General features: G+C 40.2%; 1 protein-coding gene and 1 pseudogene across 1 annotated transcript in view; both read left to right on the forward strand.

Moving 5' to 3' along the window:
- Nucleotides 1-6,943: 6,943 nt before the first annotated feature.
- LOC120532664 (solute carrier organic anion transporter family member 4C1-like) overlaps nucleotides 6,944-21,330 on the forward strand; it is a 98,226-nt gene continuing 83,839 nt past the window's right edge. Inside the window, exon 1 of the mRNA XM_039758915.1 lies at nucleotides 6,944-7,247. Coding sequence (XP_039614849.1) covers nucleotides 7,043-7,247 — 205 coding nt within the window. The 5' untranslated portion in view covers nucleotides 6,944-7,042. The remainder of the gene's footprint in view (nucleotides 7,248-21,330) is intronic.
- On the forward strand, nucleotides 7,955-8,057 carry LOC120533131 (annotated as a pseudogene).

Consider the following 21,330-nt stretch of genomic DNA (forward strand, 5'->3'; position numbering starts at 1 on the left):
TCTCATCACATCTCCAACAGCCGCAGCCTCGAAACTGAGGAGCCCAAACCAAGAGCAAAGAAACTTCAGATGCAGAAGAGAACCATCACGTTTAGCAGCCTCTCTTTGCAGGAAGGGATTGCAGATCAAGACAAGCTGACCAGAGTAGCCAACAGATATGTGGTGTGATAATAATACACAAAAGACATCATCAAGATTTGGGGCAGCCACCCGTATATTGTTTCCCGGCTGCAAAAGTTTTAAGTTTTTGAAGCACGATGTGCATAGAACAGAGTCCACAACAGAACTGACTATAGTAGCCCAAGATCTAGGCTTTAAAGGCCCATAAAGGAGCTGATGTCATCAAAGGGGCCAGAACCAGAAGTGACGTCAGCAAAGGGGGCGGCTTCAGAAATGATGTCAGCAAAGGGGCCGGCTTTGTAAGTGACATCAGCAAAGGGGCCGGCTCCGGAAGTGTTGTCTTCTGAGGCGCCGGAACCTTGCAGGAAAGGTCTGTAGGGAACTGAGAAACACAGTCAGTGCACTCTGCTGCCCCCTGGTCGGATGTTTTATTACACTTACTCAGACCCTTTAGCTGCCTCCTACTCGCATGTGTGTGACTTTGGTTAAAAACACAAACACAGGGAACACAAAGGCAAAGGTCGGCAAGACTAAACAGAAAAAGCAAAAGTTAAAAAAGTCAGGCATATGATCCAAAACACCAGTCCCGATGGCAATTAAATCCTAGAAATCAAAATATTCACAAAGGTACACTATAAGACAGTGGTCCTCAAGTGGTTGTGGGCCCTTTGGGACTGTAGGTTTTTGTTCCAAACCATTTCAATCTCAGTGAGTCATTTTACCACCAAGTGATATCACTGTTTATTTTGTTTGTCTTTTTAAAAAAAAAAAAAGACAGAATTTGATAGACCACTAAGGCAGATATAAGGAACCAGAACATTAACACGTGCCTAATAGCAAGGTGTAGGTCAAAAACAGGAAGTCACAGAAAGCATCTTGGCAAAATCATAAAGCAAAAGTCAAAAGTAAAAATTCCTTTCCAAAGTATAAATACCAAGAATATACTGTATACAGTATAATAGATATAGCACTATGTTATACACAATTTTGGAAGAAGTCTACTGGGCTTTGTTGGCTGATAATATTTTGCAGGAGTGACATCACACCATATACTTCTGGGAACCGAATCCCCAAGTACAAAATGTAGCTTTGTAGCAACCAATACTCAAGATGGTGGTGCCCAAGGCAAAACAAAACGGCAGTGCAGACACAAAAAGAAAAATTCTTTTGGAAACAATATTTAAAGAAAATAACAAAAAATTCCAATTCTTTGGGGCTCAAAACCCTGAAAAAGCTGAATTTCAGAGAATGACAAAAATATTTGGAATCCAGGAAAAGTGATTTAAATACCTAAATCATGTTGTGCATTCTGAAAACCCTAGCAGAATGAGATTTATATTGATAACAAGTTATGCAGCATTTGTATTTTTGACATTGCTTCAGATACTCAATTTTCTTTTGTCATTTTTCTTTTCTTATGTGGAGTTCGCTCCATTCATTGTATCCTAATAATTACAGTTACAGATGACCAAAAAAGACATAAAGTAAAATGACACTGAATACGTAAAGGCTGCCAGTACTTCAGTGTCAGACGCATTTACGTGGACGTCAGTAAAAACTGGAAACGTAGAATAAAATCATGATGATAATGTTGATAATCTTAAAATTCAAGGTTAAAAACACAAAAATGATTCCATGGAGCATAATAAATGCTTTCTGCATTCCAGAAAGAAATTAGAAAGCTCAGTTTTATTATTTGTATATTGTCACTAAGCCTTTGAAACTATGAAAGAAATGAATTAAGGTGAAATCATTGGTTGAATGCTCATCTTTTTTTCCTTATCCCAACCATCAGACTCCAGAATGATTAGAACTGATGAGCAGCTGAGACTGATAGGTGGGTCCAGGGGTGAACGGCAGACAAAAGGAGGGGTTGGTGGAGTCTTGGGCCTCTCCTGACACATTGTGGGACTTTTGGGGGAACACATTTTTTATTGATGACCAGTTCAGTAGAAGTTACATACCGATTTTAAAAATGTATTTTCAGCTGTTTTTCAAGACCCAACTTATACGCGAGTATATACAGTATATATAATGACACTACTTTTCTAGTAATTATGTATCTATGTTATGTAAGCTCTTATTGATTTATCTTTATAACATTCATTATTATTCTTGCCTAATTTAATTTGTTTTCCTTCTCTTGTAATTATTTCTTTGAAATTTTGCAGAGCTTTTTTTAGCTGCATATTAAGTATATGAAAATGTGCCACAGAAATAAATGTTGTTGCTGTTATCAGCAGACCTCAGTGGTCGAGAAGCAGCATAGGACCCCACAAGAGTCTCCATATATATCAAGATGTTGATCCATTATCTACTTTGTAGGCAGGAATCAAGGATTTCAACTTAATATGCCTTACTTCTAGGGGCCAATGTAGTGGCCCGAAGAGAGGAATGACTTGTGCCCGTTTCAGCTGACTGAATTCCAGACGTGTTTCTGCATTCTTTCCTACAGCTTGGGGACATATGTTGGTCCTCCCACCAGCAGAGAGTTGCAGTAGTCCGGATGTGACAACACCAAAACCTGGAACAGGAGTTGTGCTGCTCACTCTGTTAGATATGATCTGATTTTGTTCATATTGTATAGTGTGAATCTATAAGACAAGAGACCATAGCAACATGGCTCCTAAAGAACAGCTGGTCATCAATCACCATCCCAAGGTTGTGTACCGACTTTGTGGGTGTTAGTTGTAGTAAGCCATGCTGAACATAGATGAAATACTGAACAGATGGTCGACCAAGGATAACAAAAAGGTGGTCTCTGTTAAGTTGAGCTGAAGATGGTGTTCCTTCATACAGGTTGCAATATCAAAGAGACATGTAGAGACACTAGACAATGCCATGTGTTCCTCCTGAGAGAACAACAGGTACAGCGTAGCTGCATATCGTTAGCATTGATCTAATGAGAGAAATCATGAGACTGGATTATAGGGCTAAAGTGAGGAGGTGTATAGGGAGAAGAGCAGAGGGCCTAGCACTGATCCTTGGGGCACCCCCATGGTTACCTGGTGTACACTTGACATTTCTCTACGTCAGGACACATGGTAGGATCAGTCCAAAAGGTAGGACCTGACTGACTCCATGAATGCAGTCCCAGAGATGTCAAGGTCAAAGAAGGAGGCAAGAAGGATCTGGTGATTGACCTCGTCAAAGTCAGAATGGAGCTGTAGCAGGATGAGGATAGATGACATGTTGGTAGCTCCGTGTTGACAGCAGTAAGTAGAGCTACAACAGAGGAATGACCATTCTTGAAGCCTGACTGATTATGACTGAGCAGTCTGTGTTAAAGCACTTTGAGCTACATTTTTTTTGTATGAAAATGTGCTATATAAATAAATGTTGTTGTTGTTGTTGTTGTAGAGGAAAGGTAAAGACCTTGTTAGACACAGCAATGTTTTGGATAGAAATGAGAGAAGAGACACTGGCCTTTAATTACTAACTTGAGAAGTGTTGAGAGTGGACTTCTTGAGAAGAGGACAACAAAGTAGGAAAAATGCTTGTGCAGAGTGGAGTGTTAATGGCATGCGTAACTGCAGAAATGAGTGAAGGAGAGATAGCCTGTAGGAGATGAGAGATGATGAGGGGATTGATTCTAACTTTGGTGCACATCTCTGGTTGTTGCCTTTTTAAAATGTATTTCAGTTTCTTTACACTTTGTGTTATTATACAGAGTGTTTAGAGTCATGAGGGCCCAGAGCTAATATCCCAGCAGGAAACAACCCTGGACAGGTTTTCCAGACAGCCCCAGTGCACACACAAACACACCCACTCACACCAACACGGAACCCCGTATAGCATTGCCCGTTAACCTAACTCACATGTAGGGGGCACATATGGAGTGCCCAGAGGAAAAGCCTTGAAGTCAGGAAGAGAAATGTGCAACCTGCACAATGTTGGGCTGCAAGATTCAAACCAAGGACACTTGATCTAAGAGGCTTCACCACTGTTCCATACCTAATAAGGGAAATGTAAGCCAGAAAATAAACTTTCATCTCACTCAGCATTTTGTGTTGTAATTTTCTTGTAAATGTTGTATATTTATGTTTTGAGTGCTTTTTTTAATTTCATTAACTCTTGGGCATGGCTTTATTGATGCCAGCTGACTTTGACTATTACTACCCTTAATTTCTTTAACCAGTCACCTTTACTAAAGGTTTTTATTTTGGCTGTGAGTCTGTTTGCCTGTAAAGAATCTTGGATGAAGAGCTTCTCAATCTCTTTCAATCTCAACTTGTGAAATATGGAGAGATGCCCAAGATATGAGGACACTGAACTTCTTTTTCTGTTTTCTCAAACCATCTTGGTCAATAAAGGAGTCGCAGCACCACAAACAAGGAAGAAACCTGGTCTAGACAAGATTCTGGTCCATCACTATTTTATTGTGTCATCCACTCCAAAAGATAAGTCATTTCAGCATAGAGAAATCCCCACAAAAACTGGAAACATTCTGCAAACTCTGCATAGGAAGAAACTGAGCCCAAAATCTCCTTGAAGCATTTAGTTGGACAACAGAAGTGCTGATTCCTACAACACCATAATGTTGATTCTTTTCTCCATTTTTAAATAAAAAGAGGAAAGATTTTAACATCTTGACGTAAATAGTCATCTACAACAATTTGGTCTTTGGTGTTTTTTTTAAGATAAGTTAGATGTTTGCACTGATGTTTTATATGTAAGAGCTCCACCAAACCAAAATACAAATGTTGTTATGGCAATAAAGGATTCACTTTGCTTTGGACCAAATGTAAAGCTGTTAAGACAGTCATTCAAAATAGTATGTTTCCTCCATGTGAATTTTCACATAAGGTTGGTAAATAGCTCAGTGCTGTCACTAGAAAAAGCAGCGGCGCATGCATTAAACTTTGCGTGTTATGCAGAAAGAGATATTTCCACTCATGTTATATAAAACATTTGTGTAGTGCTTGCGGTAAGGCTAAAGTCAAACAGATGCCTCTTCAACCCTCTAAGAGGGAGGCATGATTAACTGTCAGATCTCATCCATTTTCAAACAGTTGTCTTATAAAGTAGATATCAATGAAATGAACAGATAACAAAGCGATTTACCAAAGTGGAAATATATGTTAGGCAAAACTGTGCTTTTGATATAAAGGGGAAAAAAAATAGATTCAAAGAAATCACAGACGAATGAAGTATTTTCACGCCAAAAACTACAGTTGCTGCTTCTTTTTCCTCTGCTGAGGGAATCATCGCTACTTACAGAACAGTTAAAAAGATTGAGGTGATCACCTTCCAGAGAGAATGCGTGTGAGCTTGCTGCTAATTGCTGCCTACAGTGAGTAGAAAAGAAGCTACTGAGCTGTAACAGCCATCTTTTTACCAATTACCGATTCACAGGGCACCAGAGTCAATTCTAGCCGCAGTGCTCAAAAGGGACAGACTAATGGGGTGGCACACTTGTGCATCTACACTGATCCAATTTAGAACTGTTGCATGTCTTAAGGACGGAGGGGAAATTGGATGCATCCATGGAAAGAAATGCGCATGGGAAATATTCACTTAGATAGTGATTTGAAAGTCCAGCATTCAGAATATGTATTGTGACACTACTAATTGCTGTGTCGCCATGCTGCCCTTAAGCAGTGGCCTCATTTCTACCACATTTTTGCTGAAGGCGTGTTTTGGGACTCCTCATTACTCCTAAAGCTGCTAAAAGTGGTGATATTAGCAGTATTTATGACTTCTTTAAAGTACTTGTTTAAATCATCATTTTGGCTTATCTTTTTTGAACATGTCAGGTGTTTTTTTTCAACAAAACAGAGTCTTTTACTTCTATTGCATTCCTTATTTTTTCATTTCTTGTTTTGAAAGATCTTCCATGTGGACTTTTTCTTTTTTGTGGCATGCTAACATATCAAATGTATGATCTTATCAAAATCACATTTTAGGCAGCTGCTCTGATTGTGCCCCACCAAAATCAACCAACCAGGACTTATATTTTTCTTTTAAATGCTATTTATTAAAGCGTGATTGGATAGATTTATAATCATGATAATGCGATAGGGAAGGGTGCTGGACAGTATGTTACTGTGACTACTTGTACTGTTGGAGAAAAATTGGGCTTTTTGTGTTATTAGATATTTTTTTTTGCTCAAATATACAAAGACCCGTTTGCGAGCAAGTGTCACAGGATGGGCACTCAAGTTACCTCGATGGTTGATCCAGCCATGGATTACAATGACTGTAGGATACTGGGAGCTGTCGAATGAACTGATTATATATATATATATATATATATATATATATATATATATATATATATATATATATATATATATATATATATATATATATATATAATCTTTTTATGAATTACAGAAGTTGAATTTAAATAAGCAGGAATGCAAATCTGTTACATTTCTACTTGACTTCTCATTCCTTTAGGCTTTCATTTATTCTTAAGTCCAGGAGGACTATAACATCAAAGTAAAATTTCTGCCATTTTCTGCATGTGGTTTGCATATTCGTCATATTTCTTCTTTTAGTGGTTTCATTATTATGATTGTTTTATAGGGCTTTTTAAAGGAATACAATAATACATTATATCAGCTCCACTACATACATTTGCTGTAGTCTCATACCAAAAAAATGCAACCAAAGGATTAAATTTCAGAAAACAGCTCTTAATTACAACTGGGCAAATCTTTTTTGTTTTTTTTTTTTCTTCTCATAAAGGGAACTACTGGATAATCTCGCAGAAGGAGTAGCCACACATGCCAAACTCGTGAAACAAGTTGTAGTTTAGAGAAGTATAGGCTTTCAACATGCTTATGGCGTCAGTGTCAACATTTCCTGTCATTTCCTCAGATGATCATACTGTTACGCTTCTCTTTACTAAAAGCAGCATGTTGTGAGCAATGTGCACATCCAGATAGCCTTTGACTGATAACGTGAAACAGCAGTTATGAATGGCATAGATAATCCAGTTTATTACAGTGACGATGAAACTGCAATAAATAAAGATGAAAAAATCAAACAAGCGACTCGGACAGAAGAAGAGCTTTCAGAAGGGCCGTATGCTTGGGGCAGCTTTAGTCCAAAATGTTTGCAGTGCTGTAACCGTCCAAGTGGGTTCCTGCTCTGGTTCTGTATTCTTGGTGTGATTCAAGGTAAGCATTAGTTCACATGCCCAGTAAGCAATTTTTCTCTTTGATAACTTTTATAATAAGATGATGATTTTGAAGTTTTGTTAATGGCAATTTCATTGAATTAAATAGTTCATGGACATTTGTGTTTCAGTTAAATGAATTTTAAGGCATTAGGAAATACTGAATATGTTTAATGAATTACATATAACAACCCGCTAATAAGGACATTATTTCATTGAGAAACACAATGTGATTTCTAAATAAAACTTTATAGAGATTAAATAATATATAACTAAGGTTTAAATGTCGAGAGAAAACTTAATGTGTAACTATGACTAAAAAAAAAAACCTAGTATGGACCACCACTCTAAAGATAGGAAAACAGGAGACTATCTTCAGAGGATAACAGTTAAATTTAATAAGCAGTACATTCAATTCATTTCACTTTATTTTTGTTCAGTGCTCTTCACTGAGTGCAGACACAGAGTGCTGTGACAAGTTCACAGGTAGATACAAAAACGAATATTACAGACTACTAAATACATAGTGAGTACACACAGATTTGTTTAAACAGAAGAAACAAAGTAGATTGAAACTGATTAACAAAATGGAGCCCCGTAATATCTGTCCATTAATTAATATACATATACACCTGGCCTATAAAAATGGCGGCCCGCAGGTCACATGCCTCCCAGAAGCAACCCCAGAGAAAAACCGAGCCTTCAGAAATTCCTACATGGTGGTTCTCCCCGGGCGAGCCTCATCCATTGCACTCTGGGTGTGCTGACCCCTGCAATTTCCCCAAATGTGAAAAACCTGACAGCGTTATAAAAATAAGAGAGAAAGAAAAGAGATTCCATGTAAATTCTTATAGCAGTACAGACCATGAATGCAACACTTCATGTAGCCTACCAACATTCAACCCGCAGTGCAGCGCGTTGTTGTCTTTCTAGAAGTGGTAGTAGTAGTCTATGATATAGTGTGTGAGACTTGCCTGAACACCACCAGTTGGAAACCACATCTTTATCAAAAGTCACACGTTTATTAATTACAAGAATAAAGTCCCAAACACCACACAATGCACACAGCAATTAATCTCCCATATAAACCTTCTCTTCATCGGTCTTTTAGCTGCCAAGCTCTTCCTGCGAGCTTCGTCCTGCTCCCACTCCCGACTCCCAACAGAGCTCCCCAACTGTTAGGAGGCGGCGCCTTTTATTCCCGCCCGGATGTGCTGCAGGTGGCTGGTGACGATCTTCCGGCAGCACTTCCTGGTGTGACGGAAGTGCTGCCCTTTGCCCCGGAAGCACTCCAGGCATCCCTGGCAGGTTCATCCGCCATCTTGCCAGGTGTGGTGGTCCAGGGTGGTTGCCCCCTCGTGACCCGGAAGCTATTACTGTCCCTTTTCAGTCCCTCCAGGCATCCCAGCCAGGTAATGACCCCGGCAATCTGCCACTCTGCCCCAACGCCAGCGAAGACTTGTCGCTCACAGCGGCCTGTCCTGCAAGGGTATACTATGTCTGAAGCAGGCGTAAGTTGTCATCTCCCAGGGCCTGGTCCTATAAAAAAGAAAAGAAACACAGGGGTGGAGACGTTGCCCTGACTCCACTGTCTGGCTTTTCTTTCATTAGAGTAGGGCCAACGCTCCCCCCTTTGACCAGCACCCTGGTCACCGAAACCTCTGCACCGCTCCGTGCCTCTCGTGCCCCCGCCTTTGGGTTAACTATAGAGACTGCCCTTTTCTGCAACAACTCCGCTGACTTCGGGGCTTCCCTCTGCACTAGTAGCGTTCGTCTTGTCACTTTACGGAAGCTCACGGGCTCACGTCTCCCTTTGTAGGAAGAACCGGCTTTCCTCCAACGATACATCCTATTTCTCTGGGGCCTTCTGACAGCTTGGGTCTTCCTACGGTAAAGGAAAAGACCTCCTGCCATCTGCGCCCCTGCAGAATGACGTGAGACTAATGCTGGCTCTGGCGGTAGAGCACTAAGACCCATGGCACTCGTCAGCCGGCGTCTTGGCTCCACCCATTCCAAGCGATCAGCGCTTTCACTGTTGGAGACGCGGCTACTCGTTCTCCGGAACTGTATTATACTGGGAAACATTCGCTTGCTTCTCCTCTTTGCTTTATGGTATTGGTTTTATTTACCTTTACCGCCACGATCCTCCGGTCAAAGATTTCAGTGTCGCACCTCTCTGCCTCGTGACGTAATGTGTGACGTGACGTGACCACCTTCCCCTTCAGCTCGTCCATGCGGACTTGGAGGTCGTGTTCTACCTGCTTGATCCTCTGCATTAATTGAATCATCCTCTCTGATTCTTCTTGATCTGCAGGTAGAAATATAGCATTAACCAGTGGTGGACTTACCTTACAATCGGTCCTACTCATCAGCTTTGCTTTCTGGAGCTTTCTTCCAGGATTCCCCGGACCCTCCCCTTGCTCAAGATGGACGTTCGTCTGCCCCGTCATCAACCAATCACCTATGGGAGCGCGGCACACACCGTCTAATTCCTTTACTGTCATAGACCGGGACTTCCAGTCCACAGCCATCTTGCTTCTCCTCCCGAGGGAACTGCGTGACTCGCTGCCGTCCTTCCTGCCTTGGCTCCTGGAGACATGGCGGATCCTCTCCTTCCTCTAGCGACACCGTCCTGGCTTCGCGTTTAGGATTGGCACATCCCAGCCAGTAACGCAGTTCCAGGCAGGCTTCTCCGGACGCGTCAGTGGCTATGCCTACCGTAGTCCCTCTGGCAACGATGAACGCTGGGGAATCGCCCTCTCCACTGCCTTCGCTGGCATTCCTCATCCCCTTCAGGTGGAATATGGCACTTTGGAGAAGTTCTGACAGCCTCAGGGTGATTCACGGAACGTCTGTGGTGCAGGTGTTGACCGTCTCCCTGCGGTGCGTGTGTGTGGCCGACTGAGGTCCCGGGCATCCCTGTTCGGGTGCCATTGTGAGACTTGCCTGGACACCACCAGTCGGAAACCACATCTTTATCAAAAGTCAAACGTTTATTAATCACAAGAATAAAGTCCCAAACACCACACAATGCACGCAGCAATTAGTCTCCCATATAAACCTTTTCTTCGTCAGTCTTTTAGCCGCCAAGCTCCTCCTGGAAGCTCCGTCCTGCTCCCGCTCCCAACTGTTAGGAGGCGGCGCCTTTTATTTCCGCCAGGATGTGCTACAGGTGGCATAGTGACAATCTTCCGGCAGCACTTCCTGGTGTGGCGGAAGTGACAGTTTCCCAGGTCCCATGAGGCTGAAGGCACCCCCTGGTGGTGGCCATGGTTCCCAACAGGTCAGAACCTCTTTGTCCCTTTCCCGTGGTCCTCTTTTTGTCCAGTGCAGTTGCCCCATCGTGACCCGGAAGCTATTACTGTCCCTTTCTGGTCCCTCCAGACGGTACCTCAGCCATGACAGTTGGTTGTGGTATCTACTACATATTAAATGATTCTATAATCAGTTGTGTTCTGAGTCTCAGTTATATTCCAGTTTCAAAAAGTGAGTGTGAACATGGGCTTTCGCAAACTAATCAGAATGTTAATCCAATGAGATCCTCATTACTAACAAGCACTGTCTCCGCACTTCTCTTCATACGACTCGTACGCCCTCCAGTCACATGCTTCGCTCCTGCAAGGATGATGATCAGTCATTGACACTCAAAGCAAAGAATGAATTAGGAAGACTGCATTTGATGAATACATGCAAAAAGTTTGCAATTTTCTTTAAAACACAGTCAGATTAAGCACTGATTGCTATGTGGGACTACATAACAACTTTTTTGTAGAATGTACAGCACAGTGTTAACCTGTGGTTGATATTGTTCAGTTTTTCAAAATTGTGTGTTTGTAATTTTAAACTATCAAGTACAATATTATGTAGTACGGTACACCTTTGGAGGGGACACAATAGTCGTGCAGTAAGGAGATTGTGGGTTTGTGTCCCGGGTTTTTCATTTGTGTTGATTTAAAATTTGAAATTACCTGCTCCTTACCAGCCGCTGAAAATGTCTGGCCCAGCTACATGTCTTGGTTTGAAAATCTGGCTCAACTTAATTTGTAATTGAATAGGCCTGATATACACCAGCATGTACTGTTGGAACATGGACTCCACAAGATCTCTGAAGATGTCCTGTTGTATCTGGCACTAAACTGTTAAAAGCAGGGCTTTAAGTCTTGTAAGTCCACAGATACTAGATCAGATTGCGATCTCAGAAATTAGGAGGCCAGGTCAGCACTTTGACCTCTTTGTCATGTTCCTCAAATCATTCCTGAACAGATTATTTAGTGTAGCAAGGCGCATCATTCCATCAGGAAATACCTTTGCCATGAAGGCCTACAGTATATGTTGTTTGCAACAATCTTTAGGCAAGTGGTAAGTGTCATGTAACATCCACATGAATGCCAGGACCCAAGGTTTTTCAACAGAACTTTGCTCAGAGAATCACACTGCCTCCTTCGGCTTGCATTTTTCCCATAGTGCATACTACTGCTGTCCCTTCCCCAGGTAAGTGACACACATGATCTTAAAGAAAACATAATTGTTCAAGCCATCTTCTTCGATGCTGCAATGCACTGTGTGCATTCTCATAGCCGGCATTACGTTTTTGTAATTTGTAGCAATTTGTGCTACAATAGATCTTCTGTGGGATCGGACAAGCTAGTCTTCTCTCCCCATGTGCATCGCTAAGCCATGGGCACCCATGACTTTGTTGCCAGTTTACCAGTTGTCCTTCCTTGGGCCAGTTTTGGTAAGTACTAATCTTGCATACCAGGAGCACCTCACAAGACCTGCTATTTTGGAGATGCTGTGATCGATACGTCTAGCCATCACAATTTGTCCCCTGTCAAAGTCGCTTAGATCCTTGCCCATTTTTCCTGCTTCCAATACAAGTCCTTCATGAAGTGATTGTTCACTTACTGCATAATATATCCCACCTCTTGACAGGTGCCATTGTAAACAGATAATTAATGTTATTCACTTCACCTGTCAGTGCTTTTAATGATTTGACTGAACAGTATCTTATATATAAACGTCTAAGCACGGAAATGTGTGTGTCTGTCTGTCCGGCCCAGAATTGCGAGGCTACAGCATGAAACTCACAAAGATGGCAAGGCGGCCCCAAGGTAACGAATCGGGAGAAGAAAGAAGTACGAGGCTACAGCATGAATTTGAAAGAAAGCGACTCTGTCACCAAAGTGAAACCACCCACGAAAGACAAACTTGCTTAGCTGCTAATACATAAGAGAGGCGAGCACATCAGCAAAATGAAACCTCCAAACAGAGAGAAACTCGCTTAGCTGCTGATAGACAATTTACATTTTTTTCTGACAATTTCAATCGTTTCTAGGAGCCTGGCCTTTTTACAGCATGGGCTTACACAGCTACTATATATATATATATATATATATATATATATATATATATATATATATATATATATATATATATATATATATATATATATATATATATATATATATATATATATATATATATATATATATATATATATATTTGTAGTGATATGAAAAGTAACGTTACCCATTGAAAATGTTTGAATTTTTCTACATATTGGAACAAGAGATTTTCAAACAAACAGTGCATATAGACAATGGTTATATATTTAAATTCTAACACAAGGAGAAGTTGAATATTCAATCACTTATTCCACAAAAATATCAATAAATGTAATGGTCTACTGTGGTAAAAGCAAGTACACCGTTGGCCTCAGAAGCCGCTATTGCCCACATTAGCAGAAATTACTTTTTGTTGGCATTTTGCATAACTACCCACCAGTTTCTGACACTGATTCAGTGAAATTTTTGACCACTCCTCCTTCAGATGAAAGATGTTTGTGGGTTTTCTTGTATGTTCTTCCTGTTTTAAACTCCCCTGTAACATTTCAATGAGATTCAAATCAGGGCTTTGACTAGGCCAGTCCATAAGCCTGGATTTCTTCTTCTTGAGCAATTCCTAGGTGGATCTGCTAGTGTGCTTTAGATCATTATCATGCTGAAAGGCCCATTTCCAGTTCAACTTCAGTTTTAGGACAGATGCCCTCACATTCTCCTCAAGCACACTCTGATATGAGGCAGAATTCATAGTTGGCTTGGTGACTGCAAGCTGCCCTGGTCATGAGGCAGCAAAGAAATCCCAAACCATAACATTTTTACCACCATTGCTCAGTCGGAATAAGGTTGTTCTCCTAAAATGATGTCTACTATTACTGTGGCCAGACAAATCTATCTTTGAGTTATCCACCCAGAGCACATTGTTCTGGAAGGCCTCGGCTTTGCCTGTATCATTAATGCCAAACAGTAGTTCTTTTTTGAGGAGCAAAAGGATTTTCTTGACACAACTCGCATGCAGGTCAAATTTATGCAATCTTTTTCTTATTGTAGATGCATGCACTTTGACACCAACTGTTACAAGAGTTACCTGTAGAACCCACAATGAAATTCTGGGATACTTAGAGATGTTTTTAGAAGTCAGCTCTGGGGCTAAATTTGATGGGCTGGCTAGTCCTGGACAAATTAGCATTAGTGTGAAATCTACACAGTTTGCAGATTATTTTCCATGCAATGAAATGATTGATTTCAAATTATCTTTCAGTGTCATTGGCATCCATAATCTTCTTTTTGAATGCCTTAGAGAGCTATTTTGATTTTGGCGCGATGACACCAGAATAGCAAAGAGAACATGAGACCCTAGCTATCTGTGGTTTAAATAGGACAGTCAGATCCACCTGCAATCTCTCTCATTGGCACTTAATCGGGAACACTTGATTTTAATTTAAAGGATCTGAAGTAGTGATAAATATAAGGGTGAACTTTCTTTTGTCACGTGGCAAATCTGCATTTTTATTAATTTACCGGTAGATTATGAGAATAAAAACACCATTTGTTCAAGTATATTACCTTTATCTGTAGGCACTGTTTGCATTGACAATAAACATGTCATTTCACCTGCTAGTGCTAAAACTGGAAAAACAAGAAATATAACCAATTGATTCTTAAATGTTGTTAAGTTGCCTTGGATAAATAAAAAGTAACAATAAAAAGACCATTAGGTCACTGGAGTTGTTTACTCTTGCACATGCACAGTTGTCCACGAATAAAACATTCCAGCATTAGACCAGTTCCTCCCTTTTCCTTGGCTTTTGTTGAAGGTAATTCCAAAACCAAAACACAAGTTTACAGGAAAGTGTGCGCTTTTGAGCTGATACTAGTAATCTGCTTTGTTCTCCCTAATATGTGGTTGCATTAATTTTTTCTGTACTGTATGCCCCGCAGCACTCTTGAACTTCTGTGCAAATGCAACTGCACTGCTCACTCCCTCTTTGGCACAGCATTTCTGAAGAGCCACACACCTGTTTTCTCGCCTTTCACCTTTTGGTAATGCACCCGCTATTCTTGAAATTCCTTGGGTCAACCTCCCTCAGCCATCAATTAAGTGTGGGTACTTTGCAGTGCTACATACAAAATCTCCAATCTCCTCGTATTGGTGAATCGAGGCACTTGATAAGTATGTGAGAGTGCTTCATGGCACTTGGCACATCAAGAGAATCCATTAGCTTGATGCTCTTGTGAAAGAGTGCATTGCTGCATTTAGTAATTCACGCCAGGAGGTCAATGGCGCAGAATGGATAACCAAGATGAGAGCGAGTATGCATCTAAGAGTTCATGTCAAGTCAACAGCAAAAAATAGTACTTGCTAGCCATTGAGGTTTGCATCTTCAATGAGTTTATCAAACTTTTTGTTTTCCATTTCATACCATGAGAACATCTCTTTTTTCCTGTCCAGAACACTGAACAATCTTCAGTCGCCTGCCCTTTTTATTACTGTTGGTATTCATGTGGCCCGTCAGTCACTTCTGGCGGGTCCTTCATGTGCATGAAGCATGCTGTCAGTGCAGAGCCGAGCATGTAAGTTGGCATAATATTATTTAAAAATCTTTATTTTTTATACTTTATTTAAAAAATAGCATTATACTATTAAATATCGACAAATTAAAAAAGCAGGTGTTGGCTAATTTTCTTTTTTAATAGTGTCACCAAATTTCAATTAAATCCGTCAAGGCATTTTTGAGAATTTGGGCATTTAGTTTTTCTATTGAAGGTGGAGTTGTTTTCTACCCCTAAATACAGTTATAGCAAAATGTCTTTTGTTAGTGGATACCTACAAGACTAGATATACCCTCCTGCCAAATGTTAGTCAGTCAACATTACATTTATATCTTCTTCTTCTTCATCTTTCGTCTGCTCCCATTAGGGGTTAACGCAGAAGATCATCTTCTTCCATATCATTCTGTCCTCTGCACCTTGTTCTGTTACACCCATCACCTGCATGTCCTCTCTCACCACATCCATAAACCTTCGCTTAGGCCTTCCTCTTTTCCTCTTCCCTCACAGCTCTATCCTTAGTATCCTTTTCCCAACATATCCAGCATCTCTGCCTTTGTCTCCCAACCGTCCAACTTGAGCTGACCCTCTAATGTACTCATTTCTAATCCTGTCCATCCTCATCACACCCAATGCAAATCTTAGCATCTTTAACTCTGCTACCTCCAGCTCTGTCTCTTGCTTTCTAGTCAGTGCCACCGTCTCCAACCCATATAACATAGCTGGTCTCACTAATGTCCTGTAGACCTTCCCTTTCACTCTTGCTGATACCAGTCTGTCACAAATTACTCCTGACACTCTTCTCCACCCACTCCACCCTGCCTGCACTCTCTTCTTCACCTCTCTTCCACAATCCCGAATCATCTGTACAGTTGAACCCAAGTATTTAAACTCCTCTACCTTTGCCAACTCTACTCCCTGCATCCTCACCATTCCACTGACCTCCCTCTCATTTACACACATGTATTCTGTCTTGTTCCTACTGACCTTCATTCCTCTCCTCTCTAGAGCATATCTACATCTCTCCAGGGTCTCCTCAACCTGCTCCCTACTATCACTACAGATCACAATGTCATCAGCAAACATCATAGCCCACGGGGACTCCTGTCTAATCTCGTCTGTCAACCTGTCCATCACCATTGCAAATAAGAAAGGGCTCAGAGCCGATCCCTGATGTAATCCCACCTCCACGTTGAATGCATCCGTTGCTCCTCCGCAAAATAGAAAACAGTCTTCAAAACCAAAGAAATAGAGGTTCAAAACATAGATTTATAGGGTCACTATTGTCTTACTTGCATTTATGAAACAACATCTAACATGTTGCCACTCTTCTGCACCATGATTAGTGCTTACTGGACAGGAACCGTATTTATTAGAACAGGTGTCAGGGGTATCCATCCATCCATTATCCAACCTGCTATATCATAACTACAGGGTCACGGGTGTCTGCTGGAGCCAATCCCAGCCAGCACAGGGCACAAGGCAGGAAACAAACCCCAGGCACGGTGCCAGCCCACCACAGGGCACACATACACAAACCCACCAAGGACAATTTAGGATCACCAATCCACCTAACCTGCACGTCTTTGGACTGTGAGAGGAAACCGGAGCGCCCGGAGGAAACCCACGCAGACACAGGGAGAACATGCAAACTCCACACAGGGAGGACCCGGGAAGCGAACCCAGGTCTCCTTACTGCGAGGCAGCAGCGCTACCACTGCGCCACCGTGCCGCCCGTCAGGGGTATCTTTACACAAAATGTATGAGACTTTTAGAACCCAGCACAGAAAAATATTTACATGTCTTAGTCCTAATAAGCACTAAAAGTCTCTTTTACATTTATACTTCATTTGTTATATTCAAAATGTATAAAATGAAATAAAGCTTCATATCAATCCTTCAGTCTGTTTTTCTAAGCCTAATTCAGATGCAAGTCAAGATGTAACCCTGAATAGATCACCAGTCCATCTCTGAACACACTGTGAAGATCTCCCCCTTGGATAAGGGGAAAAGATGGATTTCATACATTAAAAAACAGGAATTAAATCCGTTATAAAATGAAAATAAGAAATGAATCAAGCTGTAGAAAATTACACGTATACAAAATGAGCAAGATATTTGAAAACATTGAAAGAAAAATAATTTGTGCACGATAATAACTACATTTGCAGTTCTATACTGTATATATAAATTATTAGATTGGTAAAAAACTTTTCAAAATAACATTATGATTTAGTAAAATAATGCTGACAAATAATGACTGGTTAACAATTAATGAACAAGTAGAGAACAAATTTGTCTGGGGACAGTGTATTTTAATAAACAATGATATATCAATGTGTCCAAGTAGTTATGACTTTTAAAAGTGCTATATTAAAAAAAAATAAACATTGTTAATTTTCCTTTTATATATTATGTAAATGCTAAACAGCACTCCTTTCATACTGTTTTTCAGTATAATATTTAAATGAATAACACTCCCATGATCACAGAACTTTTTCCCAGTCTAATCAAATGTATAAATAATGCACAAAATGTTTACAAGATTTATGAATAAAACAATTTAAACAAATAATACACGCAGAATACTGTAAGATGATCCAAATCAGCTGCTGGGTGGTTTGTGCTTTCTAGCAGCAGAGATCACACTGTTGTGTTTGTGATTATCAACATTTTTTTTTTTCATTTTTGTGTGCTGCTGGGATTTAATTTCATTCACACATACTTTACTGAAATAAAAACACGTCGTATGCATGGATAGTTACTTATTGTTCAGGGGGAATTCAATAAACAGTTAAGGTACAGTACATAAAATAAAGGGAATGTTTTGAAATGTTACATTAAAAGTAATTGAAGGGGTTTTCAAATTTAATATACTTAGAAGCACAAAAAGTGATATTTGGAAAAATATCACTTTGTTTCAATAGTGGACACTAGCATGCTGGTGCTAAATTTCATTTGGTCAGAGCAGAATTCAAATTTTTCTTGCGCTCTTTTGAATTTTACAATTTGCAAAACAGCCATGAACTCCCTTAGCGTTGCAATTTTTGTTGGCATGAAAAATTACTTTTTTATTAAATCGTAAAAGTTTAATAATGATACAAATAATAATAGTAATGATGAATAAAAATAATAATGTGAAATTAACAATAATAACAAAAATCATAATAACAATAATAATAATAATGCTACTAATGATGCCAAAACAGTATATAATTTCAAAATGAGTCCTTTGTGTGTAAATCTTAAAGCACGGTAAAAGACATAATCCATCGTCACAGTCGGGACAATAATAGTTCATTTCTTTTTGGATTTTCTTTCCAGATTTATCAGTTTTTGAACAGCACACTGCACTGGTACAAGTTGGATTCTGTTTTTTTTCTGTTGGAGGTATATAATCAATAAACAAGACACTCTGGATTGATCTGCGATGTACTGGGTCAACAGTCTCTCTTTAGCGGTAGTGTGAATGCTCGATGTGCGGCAAAGATTTGTTCTAATGTTTGCATGAGATACAGTTTTGCCAGTTTTTTGTTTGTATAAGACGCACTCTTCCACCAAATGACAAAATACTTTTTTGTAGTATTTCTTTTGCTGCCTCCACGTAACGGGATAGAAAGTCAATTCTTGATCCACACAATCTACACCAACTATTGTGCTCTTACAGTCGACCACAGCACAAGGCTTCATAACCTGCTTGTTGCCTTTTGCCTGCACAATGACTGTAGCTGCATTATGTACAGTGCTAAGAAGACAAACGTGTTTATTGTTCTTCCATTTCAGTGTAAGCTCTTTACCCTTTTGCCAAGTTACTAGCATACTTTGCTGTAATTTAGCGCTGCCAAAGTCTTCAGGCATGCCATGATGGTTAGGATGCACTGCTCCATATGTGTCAGTGTTTCGTTGCAGCAAGATGTCAAATAGCTCGGGTGAACTATAAAAACTGTCCATGGTTACACAGTAACATTGATCCAGCAGAACATCTATCAAAGTCAACACCGATGACGTAGCAATGCCATAGTGATTGTATTTCAGATCAAACATTGTCCCTTTCCCTGTGTACAGAACTGAATTCCAAATGTAGCCATGAGACTTTCATCGATGCTGACATCGCACTCTGGAATGTAAACTCTCCAAGATGGCTGGGGACATCTGCCAAATTTTCTTTCTTTTGGGTGCTGGATGGGTATTCTCATCAAAGTCTTCATTGTTGGTAAAGTGCAGATATTTCATAATTAGTGAAAACCTAAACTCAGACATAATTGTCTCCAAAGAATGGCAGCACTGTCAGCACTTTTATAACCTGAGTGATTCTCAGCTCTAATGCTTATGCAAGACAAATCTGTACAGTTGCCCGAGTAACACTCGAGACTAACGCTTTTAGCACGGTTTTCAAAGCCTGACGCTAAGACGGCTACAGACTACAAACAAATAACTCAAGACTGCAACCACAGTGACTGCCCAGAAAGTATTGTATAACATTACCAGTCAACTGCATCACTACCAGTAAACCCAGTATGACTGTGTAAACTACTGAAATCTGCATTTTGCATTTCCCTGAATATTACAAGAACATTCAATGAGACTTTTCTACTTCAAATGATTAACCTGAAAAGTAAAATATTTTACTTATCTAAAAGGGCAATGTAATTTAACAAGGTGTCTAGATTGTTCAGGATTCGATAAAGGATAGTATGGAGTGGGGGATTAACAGCGAATAATCAATAAAAATAAAGTTATAGTTTTTTTGCCATTTAATTGCACTCCCTATACAGTCAAATGGCATGCAGTGCAATATCTGCAATTAGAAATTAGCAATATCTAACATACATCTAAAAACTTAAACTGGAGCTGGCCCGGGAAATATGGGATGTCTGGTCACCTAGTGAGATGATCATGAGCAACATTTTCATGATTAAAGCCAATTTATTTTTCAGTAACTTTCCTATGTTTTCATATGTATGTTTTGTATAAAAAAGGCAGTGATTTGCTTTTAAGAGCGAATAGGAGAACAACTGAAACCACATTTTTGCATACCCTATTCATATTTACAAATGTCACTATTAGTTTTTAACAAATTCTGAAAGAACCTGAAGATGACAGATGCACAGGTTTGGGATGCCATCCAGATTGCCTCTTTATGGAACAGATTGCTGTCAGCCACTATTGTGTCGTCTTTCCTATACGGCTGGTCTCCCATTGTTTCTCTGTCTTTCTCCTTCTTTCTATCCTGTGAAGCCTTACCCTCCTGGCTCATCAGAGTACTGTTGGATTGATTGGAATGCTTTTTACAGATGGGCCAGTTGGCAGAGGCAGTGGAGGAGTTAGCCATCATTGCCTCTCAGAAATGTGTTACTTTAATGACAGCAGATCTGCACACTACACTTCCTGTTTAACGTCCTCAAGGTATGAGCCTTTTAAATCCTTCCTCCTTAAGATGGCTAAATGATGGTATTGACTTGTGCAAGACTCATTTAGAAGTAACTTTTTTGCAACCTTGTTTGATTCTTAGAAACAGGAAGTTCTACAGAATAATAATATAGATACTTATGTAAGAAGCATATTAGCTCACCTTGTTTTTCTTGAGAGACAAGTAGTTATATATCATAGGTGTTGGGCTGGATGGAACAGCATCTGGACTGAGGTTGGGGATAAGTTCCTACCCAGCCAGGAGGCCACAATGGATGGAGAGCAGGGATGGAGACGGAACATAGCCAGGATGGTCCTTGAGTTCTGTCCCAGTTGTGAAAATCCAATAATGGATGGAGGGGAGAATGAGCAGATTTCAGAAACAATTCGATCCTCTGCAGTATTCAGCTGACAGAACCCCAGCTTGGGCATCTGCAGAGTGGCCTGGGACTTGTAGTGCAAGAGGGCTGCGTTGTTGGGGCTATGAGTAGAACATTCTTGCATGAGGAACTGGCCTCCATATTGTGGCGGACTTCCATATGACCTGCAAGTGCTTCTGGCAAGCAACAATGTGACAGTGGAAATTCAGGATAAAAAGGGAATGGCTCTGTTCATTAGGGGGTCAGAGTCCAGAGGTAGTGGATGACGCTCAAGAGATAGGAGGAGAAAAGGGAGATGGAAGGAGTTACTTATTTATTTATTTATTTATTAGTTGAGTATACGGTACTGAACTGCTTTGAACCTGTGCAAGGTACACGATCATTCATGTTTGACAGAGTTGGTGTT

The sequence above is a fragment of the Polypterus senegalus genome, chromosome 7 (assembly GCF_016835505.1).
Source record: "Polypterus senegalus isolate Bchr_013 chromosome 7, ASM1683550v1, whole genome shotgun sequence".
Taxonomy (NCBI): domain Eukaryota; kingdom Metazoa; phylum Chordata; class Cladistia; order Polypteriformes; family Polypteridae; genus Polypterus; species Polypterus senegalus.